Source organism: Chiloscyllium plagiosum, unplaced genomic scaffold, assembly GCF_037043375.1.
Source record: "Chiloscyllium plagiosum isolate Xiang-an unplaced genomic scaffold, Cpla_swu_hap1 HiC_scaffold_33, whole genome shotgun sequence".
Lineage (NCBI taxonomy): Eukaryota > Metazoa > Chordata > Chondrichthyes > Orectolobiformes > Hemiscylliidae > Chiloscyllium > Chiloscyllium plagiosum.
The window spans coordinates 9,961,063-9,977,940 of NW_028270171.1; the positions used below are offsets into that span (position 1 = coordinate 9,961,063).

General features: G+C 44.5%; 1 protein-coding gene across 2 annotated transcripts in view; it reads left to right on the plus strand.

Annotated features, from left to right (window-relative positions):
- syt3 (synaptotagmin III) overlaps positions 1-16,878 on the plus strand; it is a 107,266-nt gene that overhangs the window by 66,213 nt on the left and 24,175 nt on the right. Inside the window, exons 5-6 of one of the 2 annotated variants that reach the window (XM_043679639.2) lie at positions 6,705-6,825; positions 13,382-13,553. In XM_043679639.2, the coding sequence (XP_043535574.1) occupies positions 6,705-6,825; positions 13,382-13,553 (293 nt within the window). The remainder of the gene's footprint in view (positions 1-6,704; positions 6,826-13,381; positions 13,554-16,878) is intronic. The other variant, XM_087978267.1, reaches the window with a different exon arrangement.

Genomic DNA, 16,878 nt, shown 5'->3' on the forward strand with positions numbered 1-16,878 from the left:
CATCATTGATAACTGATTGTTAGTCCGTAGGCCAATCAACTCCCTGTTGCCACCCAGCTGCATCTGTACACCAGCCCTTGGCTCCAGTTCATCTGCAAACACTTCAGTCACTGGTTTCTCAAATGGCAATTTATAACGCATCCTGTGAGTATCATGTTACTTGCTTTCAAAATATGCAGTAATCCTTTGATAAAACCACTGGTTTCATCATTTCAGCATGCAAAAAGAAATCCGAGAAAAATGGCCAAGACGTGGCCTTTACACAGTTCAAGGGTAATTACAGGAGTGAGCGAGAAAAGATGCCTTTTTTGCCTGTGATGACCAGATCCTATAAAACACACCACCGCCATCGTATGATATAAATAAGTCACCCCTTCACAGTCACTGGGTCCAAAGTTCTGCAAATCCCTTCACACCAACAATGTAGGAGCACCTTCACCACACAGATGGTGCCGATGTAAGACAGCAGCCTGTTTCTCAAGGATAGTGGGGGATGGGTGATACGTACCAGCCCAGCCTGCGATGACCCAGTCCCGAGAATGAGGATTTTAAAAAGAATTGCAAGCTTGCAGTTCTCCAAGGTCGCTCTGGTCTTTAACTTGTGGCGATTCTTCCATTAATGGCTGAGACAGTGATAAGCTGGACTGTATGTACACGCTGGGGCATGGGGACACATTGTGTAAGTGATTGGCTTGGCACAAGGCAAAGCTGAATGCTGAAACCGATCATTTATTGTCTCGAGATAAGTAGAGATGCTTTACCTGCACTTTCTCCAATGGCTATTAGATAATGGAGTATATCAATCACTCACCTGTCTCTATGCAACTATTAATTATGTTAAAATCTAATTGAAATGGCAGTGTGTGTGGTCACTTAGTCTCAGCAGAGTAGGATAGTGATACAATGACTACTGTCCAAATTGTAAAGAGGAATCCATTACACAAATGAGGCGAGCATATGAGAGAATGCAGTTCCATTGTAATCTGGAATTTGGCAGAACTTTGCAGAGCGGAAGGAGCTTATTGAAAGGTGAGTCATAGCCTGGATTTCTAATAAAACCAATCTTCCAGCTCCGCTCTCTGTCTCCAAATTCCTTTGCTGCAAAATATGTTTCTTTATACAATGTAACATTCTCCGCCTTCACCATTCACCAAGGCTCCTTCGACTCTACCTTCTGAAACCATGCCCACTTCCATCTACAAGGACAAGGATAGCAGTTTAATGGGAGCATCGCCACCCACAATTCCTCTCCAAGCCACTCATCATCCCGACTTGGAAATATATCACCATTCTTTCAGTGTCATTTGGTCAAAATCCTGGAACTCCTTCCATCACAGCACTACAGAGCTACCTGCAGCAAATAGATAGTAACAGTTCAAGAAGACAGCTCATCATCACCTTCTCAAGGGCAGTTAGGGGTGGGCAAGAAATGCTGGCTCAGCCAGTGATGCTCAGAGCCCATGAACAAGTTTTTAAAAATATTTCCCATGATCATGCACCTCCCGGGCCAATAACTCTCTGCAGCAGCAACCATTACACCCCCCCACACACACACACAGACACACACACACACCCCACACACACACACCACACACACACACTCACACTCACACATACACTGACACACACACATACACACACTGACACACACACACATACACACACACCATACACACACACGCACCACACACTCACACAGACACACACACACACCACACATCCATACACACACACACACCACACACACACACACACACACTGACACACACACACACATCGGATGTTTTTTGACCCTTTCCTGGGAGGTGAGGTGAGTGTCACTGGCAATCTTTGAGAATGTTGGAGCATCTCTCTCTTGGAAGCAGAAAACTTTGGATGGGTTTAATAGAGCTGACATAGAGAATATGTTACCACTAATGGGGAAGATCAGAAGGCAGATTCATAAATGTAAGATCACCAGTAATTTCAAATAAACCTGTTGGACTATAACCTAATGTTGTGTGATAGAATCCCAGACAGTGGCAAAAGTGACATTTGCTGATAGTCTCTGGGCTGTTAGCGGAAGGATCCTCTGTGTTAGAGGGAAAGAGGACTCCATGGCATCATCATCATAACCGTCCATTTCCTTCCCTTTGCCAAGATCTTCGTGAAGTTCCTTGAACATAAACAGATATATATTTAGCCAGGGAGACGTGGAATGAGAATTGCACACAGTATTAAACATGAATTCTTTGTGATCTTTTTGCTGACCCTCTCTGCTGGTACATGTGTGTATGGTGGTCTCAAGTGATTAAAATATACAGTGCAATTTTCAGTACACTACAGTCTCATCTTCCGTTATCTGCTTAATAAGGTCCATCCATCTGTATATCCCCAATTTTAAGCAAAAACCAAATGAACTGTGGATGCTGCAAATCAGAAACAAAAACAGAAGTTGCTGGAAAAGATCAACAGATTTGGCAGGATCTGTGGAGAGAAATCAGAGTTAATGTTTCAGGTCCAGTGACACCTTCCTTAGGACTGTGCTCTGAGGAAGGGTCACTGGACCTGAAATGTTAACTCTGATTTCTTTCTACAGATGCTGCCAGACCTGCTGAGCTTTTCCAGCAATTTCAATTTTCATTGTCCCCAATGTTAGTTGACTCACCATTGGTGCCTTAAGTTGTTTAGGTCTCAAACCTTGTAATTCCCTCCTTACCCTTCCCGCCTCTCTACTTCCCACTCCAATAATCCTCAGCAGCAGGCAGCATCCACCACCCCACCCATTTCCTGAATTCATTAGATGTTTTTTGATTCTTTCATTGGAGTGTCATCAGCAAGGCCAGAGTATGTAGCCCATTCCTAATTACTCTTTGAAAAGCCTGGGGCCCTTTTCTCTCGGAAGGAAAAAGAGAGAAATTATTACTTTGTTAATCAAGCTTTTGCTCACACAACCTTATATCTCCTTATGTGGCTCAGTGCCATTTGTTTTATCATGATCCAGTGGATTGGCTTCGAATGTTTGATTACATTAATGCGGCTAAGTGTTATTATTCTGGTTGTCGTCAGAAACAGGGTCAAAATGGTGAATCCTTCTTCTGGAAATTTCCATCCACCCTCTCGTCTTTAGGAAGCGATTTGTGCCATATTCTGATTGGGCCAAAATGTAACTGGTTGTGAATTGTAACTTCCTACATTGCTACCAAGAGACACTGCCAGAGAGCTACAGCCAGTGACATCTTGTGGTCGGTCTGAGTAGGTGCGGTGTTAAAAGGCACCTTTCTCCTTCAGACTCAAGTTGCCATTTCAGTTAAAGCAAATTGGCCTTTGAGATGGTTGGGGAGGAGGACACAAGGACATAGATTTAGGATTATTAACCGCTCTGATGTACTGATTCAATTAAGAGAGTCAGCATTTGTGCTGTGAAGGTTTTCATTGTTTTCAGTTCAGTAACTTGAACAACTAAGGTTTTAATAAGAAAGTGACAAAGGCTTTCGTGTGTTGAAAGAATCTGGAACAGAAAGTGAAGATCTGGCACTGCTTTTATGTTTTTAAAATGCATTCGAGCTTAATTGTAATACAGACAAGTGCACCAGCTGACAGCTCCAGCTTCAGAATAATGTTGAGTGGGAAATCACTTCTGCCTTTTTTAAAATTTGTTCATGGGTTGTCGGCCAACATTATTTGCCCAGCGGGCAGTTAAAAGTCAATCACACCGTTGTGGGTCTGGAATCACGTGTAGGTCAAACCATGGAAGGATGGCAGATTTCATTCCCTAAATGGCATTACTGAACCACCTAGATGGGGATTTTCCCCAAGAATTTCATGATCATCATTAGATTCTTAATTACAGATATTTCTTTAATATCTTGAAATCAAACTTCACCATCTGCCATAGTGGGATTTGAACCCAGGTCTCTGGATTTTTTATGGGCTTTTGCCCGAAACGTCGATTTTCCTGCTCCTCGGATGCTGCCTGACCTGCTGTGCTTTTCCAGCACCACTTTAATCTTGACTGTCTGGATTGATAGCCTCATGATAATACCACTGGGGCATTGCCACCAAAACACCCGAAGGTATATCCTTCAGGCTTCTCAGTTTCCATTTTTAGCATCATGTTAGTACTCATGTTTACAAAGCAAATTCCAGAAAATTACAAACCTCCAGGTGATTTATTCACCTGACCATTAAGTCTTTTAACTGGAGGTCCTTCTTCAGTTGCCTGAGTGTTTTTGGTTCAAAATCCTGAAACTCCCTCCCTCCCATCACCCCCAGGGACAGAAATCATGGATCCTTCCTCTGCTCCCTGAGGACAAGTTACTGGGCTCTGATATATCCATCATCCCAGACCACTTGAAACAAAAATTGTCAATGGGATGTCTATGTGTGACTGGCAAGGGCTAGAGTCCACCACATCGCTGTGGGTTTGGAGTCACATATAGACCAGACCAAGTAAGGAAGGCAGGTTTCCTTCCCTGAACCAGACTGACTGTGGTTAAATGGTCACCAATGGGCCAGCTTTTTTTAAAATTGAATTCAAATTTCACCATCAGCTACGGTGGGATTTGAACCCTTGTCCTCACAGCACGAGCCTGGGTTTCTGCATTATTAGTCCGATGGCAGTATCAATGACGCCAGCACCTCCCCCCCACCTTGATTGTGGCACTTCAAGCAGGCAGCTCACCATCATCTTCTCAAGGACAATTAGGGATGAGTTAAGCCAGCAATGCCAATTAAAAAGTAACGTTCCATGACTATCCCTCGACCTTCAGTAGCCCATGACTCGAGGTAGAGAGATAGTGAAGAAGAAGTGATTATTCCTTGTGTGTTATTTCTAGATTGTGGGTATTGGCAAGCTGTGCGACCATGGTGGGGATGCATTGCAATGGAGCTCAGGACAGTATTCGACAGTGAGAACCCTGTGACCTCTGATCTCTTTCACCCTGTGCATGTCTTGGTGGCTTGAGGAGTCAGCCAGCTAGCTCAGCACAAGGCTACAAACAGAAGCTAGTGCCAATTAGGCAGGAGGGGCACAGGTCCCTCCCTTTGTGTTTGAAGGTGATATTCCCTGGACCTCCCGCACCGTGGCCCAGTGTGGATTCTATTACAGCTGTTCAAACAGCCTATATTATAACAGTTTACACAGAGATTAGATTAGATTTCCTGCAGGATGGAAACAGGTCCTTCGGCCCAACAAGTCCACACCGACTCTCCGAAGAGTAACCCACCCACACCCAGTCCCCTACCTTACACTGACCCCCGACTAATGCACCTAACACTATGGGCAATTTAGCACGACCAATCCTCTTTAACCTGCACACTGTTGGATTGTGGGAGGAAACCGGAGCACCCAGAGGGAACCCACGCAGACAAAGGAGAATGTGCAAACTCCACACAGACAGTCGCCTGAGGTGGAAATTGAACCTGGATCCCTGATGCTGTGGGGCAACAGTGCTAACCACTGAGCCACCGAGCTGCCTCCCTAATGGTGGGTCATAGTAATGCCACTGGATGAGTAGCCCAATAGCCTCGCCGAATGCTCTGGGGATAAGAGTTCAAATCTTGCTTCCCCAGCTGGTGGAATCTAAGATTCAAGCAATAAATCTGGAATATGAAACTAATAACAGTGACCATTGAACTATTATTTAATGCTGTTTGGTTCACTGATGTCTCTTAGGGAAGGAAATCTGCCATCTTTATCTTACCTGGTCTACATGTGATCACAACAATGTGGTTGACTCTTATCTGCCTTTTGAAATGGGCCATACAAGCCACACAGTTCGTTCAAGGACAGACTGCGAGTGACACTGCATTCCACACTGGGCTGCCGCCTACTCCTTAAATTTTCCCTGTTGGTGAATGGAATTCCACGTCCTTCTATGATACTACCTTCTTCCTTGTTTCCTGCATCTAGAGAAGCACAGGGCAAGCAAAGTGTAATCTTACATCTGCTTCCTCAGTCTCTTTTTTTTTTCCCAGAACAGGCTATGAACCTGAAGCCAGAGGTTCTCAGCTGAAAATGTGTTGCTGGAAAAGCGCAGCAGGTCAGGCAGCATCCAAAGAGCAGGAGAATCTCAGTTGGGGGGGAGCCACTCTAGCACAATGGGCTAGGAGTCACTCCTGCATTTACTGCTGACATGCTATGAAGGGATTTGTAGGTTGCCTATCAACCTGAGATAGATTTTTTAATCAAGAGTGGAATCAAGGGTTCTGGGGAAAAGACAGGAAACTGAAGTTGAGGATCATTAGATCAGCAATCATCTGATTGAATGGGAAAGCAGATTCAAGGGCTGAATGGCCTATTTCTGATCCTGCACCTTCTGGTTTTAATCTGTTCTGAAGCTGCTTCCCATGGCGCCCGTATCCTATGGGAGAATAAAGATTGGCCAGTAAAGTGGCTTTATGAGGTCAGGAGAAACGTGATAGAAATATAAGCTTTTTCTCCAGCTTTCTCTCTGGAAAGGGAGTGTTATAAATAGCAAGCAGTCTGCAGTCAGAGAAAGGGGAAAGGGGGAGCAGTCTTGGTGGAATAAGTCTAATGTACAATTCAGTGATTCCATTCACTGCTGCTGTGGGCTTCTGGTCCTTTTGGCAATATTTTCACCTCAGGAGAAAAGCGAGTTGAGGACTATTTGAATCCTTTGTGCCAACGTCAAGTCAAAACGCCATAGTGAAGTATTCTGGGATGCTTGGCTGCCTGACTAAAGTTGTTCTCTTTCCCCCAGGAGAAAGCTGATCTGGGTGAGATAAACTTCTCCTTGTGCTATCTCCCGACGGCAGGCAGACTCACAATCACCATTATCAAAGCCACCAATCTTAAGGCGATGGATTTGACTGGATTCTCAGGTAATTTCACCACTGCACGCAGATGGCGAACAAAGGATCCCCTTTGTCGTGAACCTCGAATCGATTTTTGCATCTTTTTGCCCTCTACCCCAATGACCTTTGCCACCATCTGCCCCCTTGTTCTAGACTCTCCCTACTTTCAGTATCCACCCTGTCACAGGATCTTGTCAGTTTCATTGAGGTCACCTGTCTTTCTCCCAAACGCAGTGAGTACAGGCCCAACCTAGTCAACCTTTCCTTCACCCGAGGAACCAGACTGGTGAACCATCTCTGAATTGTTTCCAGGACAAGTAGACCATTAGAAAGGCTGATGGAATATTAGCCTTTATCACAACAGGACTTGAGTACAAGAGTAGTGAAGTCTTGCTCCATTTGTACAGAATGTTATTTAGGTACTAGGGTACCTGTGTGCACTTTGGACCCCTTACATAAAGCATAGAACATTACAGCAGACTCACAATCACCATTATCAAAGCTACCAATACAGACCCATCAGCCCTCAATGTCCCATCGACCTGTGGAACCGATCTGCAGCCCATCTAACCTACACTATTCCATTCTCATCCCTATGCCTATCCAATGACCATTTAAATGCCCTTAAAGTTGGTGAGTCAACTACTGTTGCAGGCAGTGCATTCCACGCCCCTACGACTCTCTGAGTAAAGAAACCACCTCTGCCAACTGTCCTATATCTATCGCTCCCAATTTAAAGCTGTGTCCCCTTGTAAAGGATACCTGGGAAAGGATATTATTACTACCAAAGAACAGGTACAATCAAGATTGATCAGATGTGTTCTTTGGGTGCCAGACTATCCTATGAAGAGAGATTGGATCTGTGTTAGAACATAGAACAGTACAGCACAGTACAGGCCCTTCAGCCCACAATTAAGCATTTATCTTAATCTGAGATCATCCTAACCAACACACCCCTCAACTTACTGCCGTCCATGTGCTTGTCCAACAGTCGCTGAAATGTCCCTAATGCCTCTGACTCCTCCACCACCACTACCACTGGCAGTGCATTCCACGTACCCACCACTCTCTGTGTAAAGAACCTACCTCTGACATCTCCCCTAAACCTTTCTTGAATCATCTTACAATTATGACTCCTCATGGCAGCTATTTTTGCCCTGGGGAAAGGTCTCTGGCTTTCTACTCTGTCTATGCCTCTCATTACCTTGTACCCCTCTATCAAGTCACCTCTCTTCCTTTTTCTCTCCAGTGTGAAAAGCCCTAGCTCGCTCAACCTCTCTTCATAAGACAAGAGAGTAATAGGGGCGTGGAACGGCCTGCCTGCAACAGTAGTAGACTCACTGATGTTAAGAGCATTTAAATGGGCATTAGACATACATATGGATAATAACGGTGTAGGTTAGATGGGCATCAGATTAATTTCACAGGTAGGTGTAACATTGAGGGCCGAAGGGCCTGTACTGAGCTGTAACGTTCTATGTTCTATGTTCTAAGCTCTCCAATCCAGGCAGCATCCTGGTAAATCTCCTCTGCATCCTCTCTAAAGCATACACATCTTTCCTATAATGAGGCTACCAGAACTGGCACAATATTCCAAGTGTGGCCTAACCAGGGTTTATAGAGCTGCAACAAAACCTCGCGGCTTTTAAACCCAATCCTCCCGTTTGAAAGCCAAAACACCATACACCTTCTTAACAACCCTATCAACTCGGATGGCAACTTTGAGGAATCTATGTACATGGATTCCAAGATCCTGTTGTTCCTCCACACTGTCAAGTATCCTGTCTTTAACCCTATATTCAGCATTCAAATGCGACCTTCCAAAATGAATCACTTCACATTAATCCAGGTTAAACTCCATCTGCCACTTCTCAGCCCAGCTCTGCATCCTGTCAATGTTTTGTTGTAGCCTGCAACAGTCCTCGACACTATTTACAACACCACTGACCTTTGTGTCATCGGCAAATGTACTAACCCATCCTTCCACTTCTTCATTCAAGTCATATATAAAATCTACAAAGAGCAGAGGCCCAAGAGCAGATCCCTGTGAGAGCCCACTGGTCACCGGCTTCCAGGTGGAATACTTTCCATCCACTACCACTCGCTGTCTTCTTTTGGCCAGCCAATTCTGTATCCAGACAGCCAAATTTCCCTGTATCCCATATCTCCTAACTTTCTGAATGAGCCTACCGTGGGGAACCTAATCACATGTCTTACTGAAAGCCACATACACTACATCCATTGCTCAACCTTCATCAACTTGTCTCGTCACATTCTCAAAGAACTCATTAAGGCTTGTGAGGCATGATCTGCCCCTCACAAAGCCATGCTGACTGTCTTTAATCAAACTATGTTTTCCAAATTGTCATAAGTCTTATATCTCAGAATCCTTTCCAGTACCTTGCTTACCATAGACATAAGACAGACTGATCTGTAATTCCCAGAAATTTCCCTATTCCCTTTCTTGAACAGAGGAACAACATTCGCCTCCCTCCAAACATCCGGTAGTACTCCCGTGGAGAGTGAGGATGCAAAGATCATCGCCAGAGCTGCAGCAATCTCATTCCTTGATTCCTGTAGTGACCTTGGATATATCTAGTCTGTCCCTGGGGACTTAACTATTGTGATGTTTCCCGGAATTCCAGAACATCCACTTTCTTAATATCAATCTGCTCAAGTCTATTAACCTGGTCCACGGTGTTCTCACTATTAACAAGGTCCCTTTCTCAAGTGAATACTGAAACAAAAAACTCATTTAAGGCATCCCCAACTCTTCAGACTCCAGGCATAAGTTCCCTCCACCATACCTAATCGGACCTCCCCTCTCTCTGATCATTCTCTTATTCCTCACGTAAGTGTAGAGTGCTTTTGGGTTTTCCCTAATCCCTCCTGTGAAGGCTTTCTCGTACCTCCCCTGAGCTCTCTTCGTCCATTTTTGTGTTCTTTCCTGGCTACCCTGGAATCTTCTAAAGTTGTGCCAGATCCTTGCTCCCTCAGCCTTAAGTAAGCTTCCGTCTTCCTCTTGACAACAAGCTCCTCTTCTCTTGTTATCCAAGGCTCCTTCACCTTCCCATTCCTTATCTGTCTCAGAGGGACAAAGTTATCCAACAATTGCAACGAGTGCTCCTTAAACAGCCTCTGCATTTCTATTATGTATTTTTCGTAGAAGAAATGATCCCAATTTATACTCCACAGCTCCTGTCTATTGGCATTATAATTTCCCCTCCCCCAATTAAATCCTTTCCCGTACTGTCTGTTCCTGTTCCTCTCCATGGCTATGATAAAGGTCAGGCAGTTGTGCGAAATGCTGTCCCACTGAGCGATCTGACACCTGGCCTGGCTCACTACCTCACACCAAATCCAATATGGCCTCCCCCCCAGTCAGCCTATCTACATGTTGAGCCAGGAATCCTTCCTGGACACCCCTGACAAAATTGGCTCCATCCAGACCATCTGCATGAAGGAGGTTCCAATCAATATTGGGGAAGTTAAAGTCACCCATAACAATAACTTTCCAAGATCTGCTTTCCAATCTGTTCTTCCATCTATCTGCTGTATTTGGGGGGGTGGGGGGGGGTGTCAATGGAAAACTGACTTCCACCCATACTGACTCAGTAGACAAAGCCTCCTCAACAACCTCCTTTTCTGCAGCTGTGATGCATTCTCTAATTAACAATGCTACTCACCCTCCTCTTTTACTTCCCTCCACCCCCCATTCTTTTTAAAAGATCTAAACCTTGGAACACCCAGCACCCATTCCTGCCCCTGTGAAATCCATGTCTCCATTAAGGCCACAACACAGTAGTTCTAAGTACTGATTCATGCTCTAAGTTCGTCACTCTTATTCTTGACACTCCTTGCTTTGAAACAGACTCACTTTAACCCATCCCTTTGCCCTATCAACTGTGTATTCTTCTTGACAGACTCTCTACATTCTATTCCTGCCTGCTCAACAACTACCCTCTCATCTAATCTGTAGCTCTGGTTCCCATCCCCCTGCCAAAGTAGTTTAGATCCTCCCGAAGTGTTCTAGCAATCTCCCACCCAGGACATTGCTGCCCCTCCTGTTTCAGTGCATCCTGTCCTTCATGTACAGGTTCCACCTTCCCAAAAGGTACCCCAAGATACTTTTGAAGTTGTCCCTCTTGCACCAGCCCTGTAGTCACACATTTAGCAGCACTCGCTCCCTGTTCCTCGTCTCATTAGCACGTAGCACCAGTAGTAATCCTGAGCTTACTACTCTGCTCCTCCTGCTTTTTAGCTTCCAACCTAACTACCTGAAATTACTTTTTAGATCCTCATCCCTTTTCCTAGCTACATCATTGGTGCCAGTGTGCACCATGACTTCTGGCTGCTCACCCTCCCCCTTCAGAATCTTGTAGACTTGATCAGAGACATCCCGGACCCTGGCACCTGGGAGACAAAATACCTTCCAGGTGTCCTTTTTGCAACCACAGCATGTCATGTCCGTTCCTCCAACTACTGAGTCTTGTACCACTAGCACTTTTCTATTCTGCCCCCTTCCCTTCTGAGCCACAGAGCCAGGCTGAGTGCCAGAGACCTGGCAACTATGGCTTTCCCTGAGTGGTCATCCCCCCACAACAGTATCCAAAGCTGCATACTTATTATTGAGGGGAAGGGCCACAGGGGATCCCTCTACTGCCTGCCTGTTCCCTTTCCGTCCCCTGACTGTAACAGATCTACCTTCTTCCTGTACCTGAGGGGAGACTAGTTCCCTATAACTCCTCTCTATCACCCCCTCCGCTTCCCGAATGATCCAAAGTTCATCCAGCTCCAGCTCCAGTTCCCTAACATGGTTTCCGAGGAGCTGGAGTTGGGTACACTTCCTGCAGTTTAAATCAGTGGGGACCCTAGTGGTGACCCTTACCTCCCACATCCTACAGGAGGAACATGCAACTGCCCTAACATCCCATTCCCACTGTTCTGAATTCCCAAAGAGACTATCAAAAAAATTAGTAACCTTACCGAATCAGCGCACAGAACCTTATTTTTTGGTTAGAGGACGAGGAGGATGAGTGGGAGACACTACCTGAGTAGTGTTTCACGTAAAGCAACCACACAAATATATTCCATCACTTACTCAGCAGTCCCGTGTCCCCTCCTGCTCAGCATGCGCTCCACCTACTCACGACATATGTTATTAAAGGATCAGTTTGCCTTCCCAGCAGCCTCCTGGTGCTCGCTCTCACTGCTCCTGCTGCAAAGATAGAGCTAGAGTTTTGAAGAAAGAGAGAGAATCTCACTAAAGCCTACAAAATGTTCAGGAGCCAGGAATAGTAGGTCCAGGTAAGACATGTTTCCTGGTTGGGGAGTCTAGAATCAGCAGAACAATTTGAAAATCAGGGGAAGCCAATTTGGACGAAAATGAGAATTTGTTTTCACTCAGAGTTGTGAATCTGCAATTCTCTACCCTCGAGGGTGCTGGAAACCCTCTATCTTTACAGATTTCCAAGTTCTAGTGACGCAAAGGGATATGTAATAGTGTGGGACGAAAGGCATTAAAGTGGATGATCAGCCATTGTCCTAATGAATGGCAGAGCAAACTTGTGAGACTGAATACCAATGGTTCTATAATTTAGGTTCTATCAATACCCTGTACAGTAGTAGGAAGTCTTCCCTACTGCACATGGATAGCAGTGAGTTCAGAGGTACGTAGGTTAAGTTACTATACATTAGGATTAAGTCTCGGCACAACATTGTGGGCCTAAGGACCTGTTCTGTGCTGTACGTTTCTATGTTCTATGTTTTATTTATATGCCATTCCCCCAGCAATAAAGGTTATCACTCCATTTATCTTCCTAATTATCTGCAGAGCCTGCATTCTAACATTTTGTGATTCATGTACAATGGCATGCAGTTTCCTCTCATCATAGTATTCTGCAGTCTTGCACCATTTAAATAATAATCTGTTTTTCTTTTCTTGTTGCCAAAGTGGACGACCAGATGCTGTCAGCTCCCCTGGTATCCGAACCAAAGTGACCCTGTGTGAGCTTAGACCTCTGACCCCTGCACATGCTCCCATTTGATCAGAGGTTACAAGGGCTTGCATCAGAAATGAAGAAAAACCTTCTCTCATAAAATAGCCATAGATGCTGCATGGGGGTATTTTCAATTAAATTGATAGATTCTTGTTGCCTAAGGGTATTAAGGGAAATGAGTAAAAGGGCAAGTCAAGGAGTTGAAGTCCAGATTGATTCTGACTGAAATTAATTTGGGAAAGGCTAGAGGGACTGAATGGCCTGCTCCTATAGCTTCCATTCAGGAAAGGGACTCTTCACCTTCTCAGTTTCACCCTTCCCAATCTGAAGATGCCGAGGCTAATTACAGCTCAGTCGATTTATCAGTGCAGGACGGAAATAATATGTGGGGATTGCAAGATGAGCTCCATATTAGGGCATGTCTTTACTCAGTTAGAGGGCAGTAGTAGTTCGCAGAATTTTGTTTTGGGTTTGGATGCTGTGTGACATAGGGGTGAATGCCCTGCAGAATGTAAAGTATCAAGAAATGGAGGGCTCTGGCCTGGTTGTCATCCAACCCACCATCCCTCCCTCTCTGTTTACAGATCCCTATGTGAAGGCGTCATTGATCTGTGAGGGGAGGCGTCTGAAGAAGCGGAAGACGTCAATAAAGAAGAACACACTGAACCCAGTATACAATGAGGCCCTGGTGTTTGACATTCCCAACGAGAATATGGACCATGTCAACGTCATCATTGCTGTCATGGATTACGACTGGTGAGAAACTCTTAAAACAATGTGGCAATGGGGAGGGAGAGACCTGCGTGAAGGTTCAGTGCTGCCCTCTGCCTGTATGTGCACGTACACTCACGGCAGTGTTTCCTCAAGGTGGGCTGGTTAGCTTGGATGGCTGGGTGGCTGGTTTGTGATGCAGTGTGATTCCACCTGTGTGGGTTCAATTCCTGCAGTGGCTGAAGGGCTCTCTTTCTAACCTCACCTGAGGCGTGGTTAAACCCTCAGATTACCCACTGGCCAATCGTCTCTCTAATGAGAGAGCGGGAATATGGCGACTTCATCAATTATCACATGCATCCAGCAAATCTTTTCAGTTTGCACACAATGTGCTGCTATCTGTGTAACAGTGAGTACAATGTGAGTATAATGCAGTCATGATACTCAGAAACACATGCCAAGTAACTGGAGGGTTTGCAGTACATTCCAGAATGATACCTGGATACCTGATACCTAAATTATGAAGGGAGATGACACAGACGAAGGTGGTTTGCATGTGTAAGGTTAAACAAGGCATGCAAGGAAAAGTTGATCCTGTAGCCAGTCATGCGAGGAATAGGAGACACAGATTCAAGGCTTTGTGCAAGATACACAAAGGCTAACATGAGTGAAAAAGACCTGAAACGGACTGCCCATGAGAGGGTTGGAAGTTGAAACCATCAGTGATTTACAGATGAAATAAAGTGGACATTAAGTGAGATAGATTTGTGGGGCAGAGGCACTAAGACTGGATTGATCAATGGCTTGCCAAGAATGGGCTCAATGGATCAAATGGCCTCATTCTCTGCCATGTCTCTGTTATAATGTTTTCAAAGTAAAGTAGAAGAGTGTGGTGCTAGAAAAGCACAGTTGGTCAGGCAGCATCTGAGGAGCAGGAGAATCGATGTTTTGGGCAAAAAGCCTTTCATCAAGACCCGAAACGTTGATTCTCCTGCTCCTCGGATGCTGCCTGACAGATTCTCCTGCTCCTCGGATATGCTTTTCCAGCACCATACTCTTCGACTCTGATCTCCAGCATCTGCAGTCCTCATTTTCTCCTCCTTCAATGTAAAGAAGGTCAATCAGACACCAGTCAATATTCACTGTGTGAGCCTTCAGTGTCACCCATCTCCAGTGATGATTTTCTACGGGACACTCCCAGATAGCAACAGCATTGGTGTGGAATCTCATGCTGTGGGCACATGTTGTTATAACCAGCTCATGGCATTGGTGCCATTCCTTACAGGGCTGTCCTGTTTGGGGGAATTGGCCTCCTGGTATCAACCTGCTACTTCCCTCAGCAAGTCCTGATTTAGCTGCTCTGTGCATTCTCAGCATTTTCTGCTCTCCGTTTACAGGTTGCTTCCTGTTTTTGACTTGTGTTCATGGAGAATGAGGAAAGGCATTAATAGGGGTAATGCAAACAGTGTCCATCTAACCAAGGAGGCAGTTTCAATCGGCTTGCAATGACTAGAAATTTACTACATAAAAAAATACTGTGACCATAGAGCAGCTCAGAATGTGATAGACTCCACAGACAATACCTGACTCCCCAGATTCTTTCCATCACCACTAAGCCAAAAGTTACAAGGTTAGTCCCTGACATGTCTAGACGAGGAAACCTCCAACAACACTTGAGAAGCTCGACCCTGTTCAAGGCAACAGAGCCCAATTTACTTGCACCTCATTCATCACCTTAAACATTCATTCCCCCCAACATTGGCACACACCGCAGCAGCAGTGTGTACCATCTCCAAAATGTGCAACAGGAACTTGCAAAGCTTCCTTCAACAATGTTTACCAAACCTGAAACCTCCACCACATAGAAGGACAAGGGCTTCAGATACATGGGAACAACACCACCTACAATTCCTTTCCAAACCACACACCATCCTGACTTGGGAATGTGACTGTCACATCAGCCAGTAACTGTGGGCAGAAAGGATTAATCTTCGCGGTGTGAGGCTTCAGAATCCCTAAGTCCCCTGTTCCTTTATTGTTACTCGGTCAAACTTCCAACGTCCTACCCAGCAGTGGTTTAAGAAGGCTGCTCACTGTCACCTTCTCAAAGACAATCCCATTACCCCAGCCGGTAGCACTAAATTTATTTAATCAATGGAATATAAGGCCAGTTTTAGTCATGGTAACCATGGCAACTATCACCAATTGTTGTAAGAACGCATTGGTTTCACTAATGCCCTTTAATGAAGGAATTTGCCGGCGTGTGACTTCCCAATCTGACCCACATGTGGCTTCAGATACACAGTGTAAAAGTTGACCTTTAACTCCTGTTGGAACTAGCAAACTGCACAGTTCAAGGGCTGTTAAGGATGGGCCACAAATACTGACCTTGCTAGTGACAGCAATATTCTATGAAACAATGAAGACAACTTCCTGACATAACTTTAATATAGTGAGAGGGATGTCTAATTGAAATTGTGGAGCAGAACAATTTAATTATAATGGACAAATATTATTTTCGTACAGAAGGTGATGTACAGTGAAGATATTGATCTGAAAGGTATTTGGATGAATTTCTAGAACAAAATGTTTTAGAACTGACTCAGGAACAGCCATTACTCAATTTAGGCTTGAATAGTGAGCCACAACTAATTAACAATCTGAGGATAAGGAAACATCTTGGAGATAGTGACCATAATAAAATTTGATGTTGGATTTTGGTAAAAGCTGATAAACCAAGACTTCACATTTATCACGAGGTGAATTTCAGAGGGACAATGAGTAAATTGATTGCAGTAAGCTAATAAGTAAATCTACAGATTTACAATGAGAAATATTCAATGATATTTTTGGGTACAATACAAAGCAGTCTTTTGCTCTGCCAGGCAAATCCTTCACTGGTGCTGCAAAGCAAGCCAGGCCAGCGAATGAAGTAACAGACAGTATCAAATGAAAACCAGCACACAAGCACAAGGTGTGGGAGAATGCCAACAGATTGAGACAGCAACAAAGAAATACAAAAAAGAAAAATGATTAAAGTTTGCAAACTGTATTGAAATAAATAGCAAAGATATATGAAATAAGATTAAGAGACTGGGAGTGGTAAAGGTGATTGTAGGCCCAGTAAACAGGAGATATTATAATGGACAATAATAGAATGGTAGACTCGTTGACAAAAAACACTATATATTCTATTTTTACAATACAGATGAGAGATAAATAACACTGACATAAGGGAAACAAAAAGTAAATTGAGGAAAGAAATTATTTGAGCACAATGGAACCACAAAAATTAATAAAATAATGGGATTAAGATAGACAGGTGTCTAATGTAGTAGTTGTAACAAGGCGCACCTCATAGGATATGAGT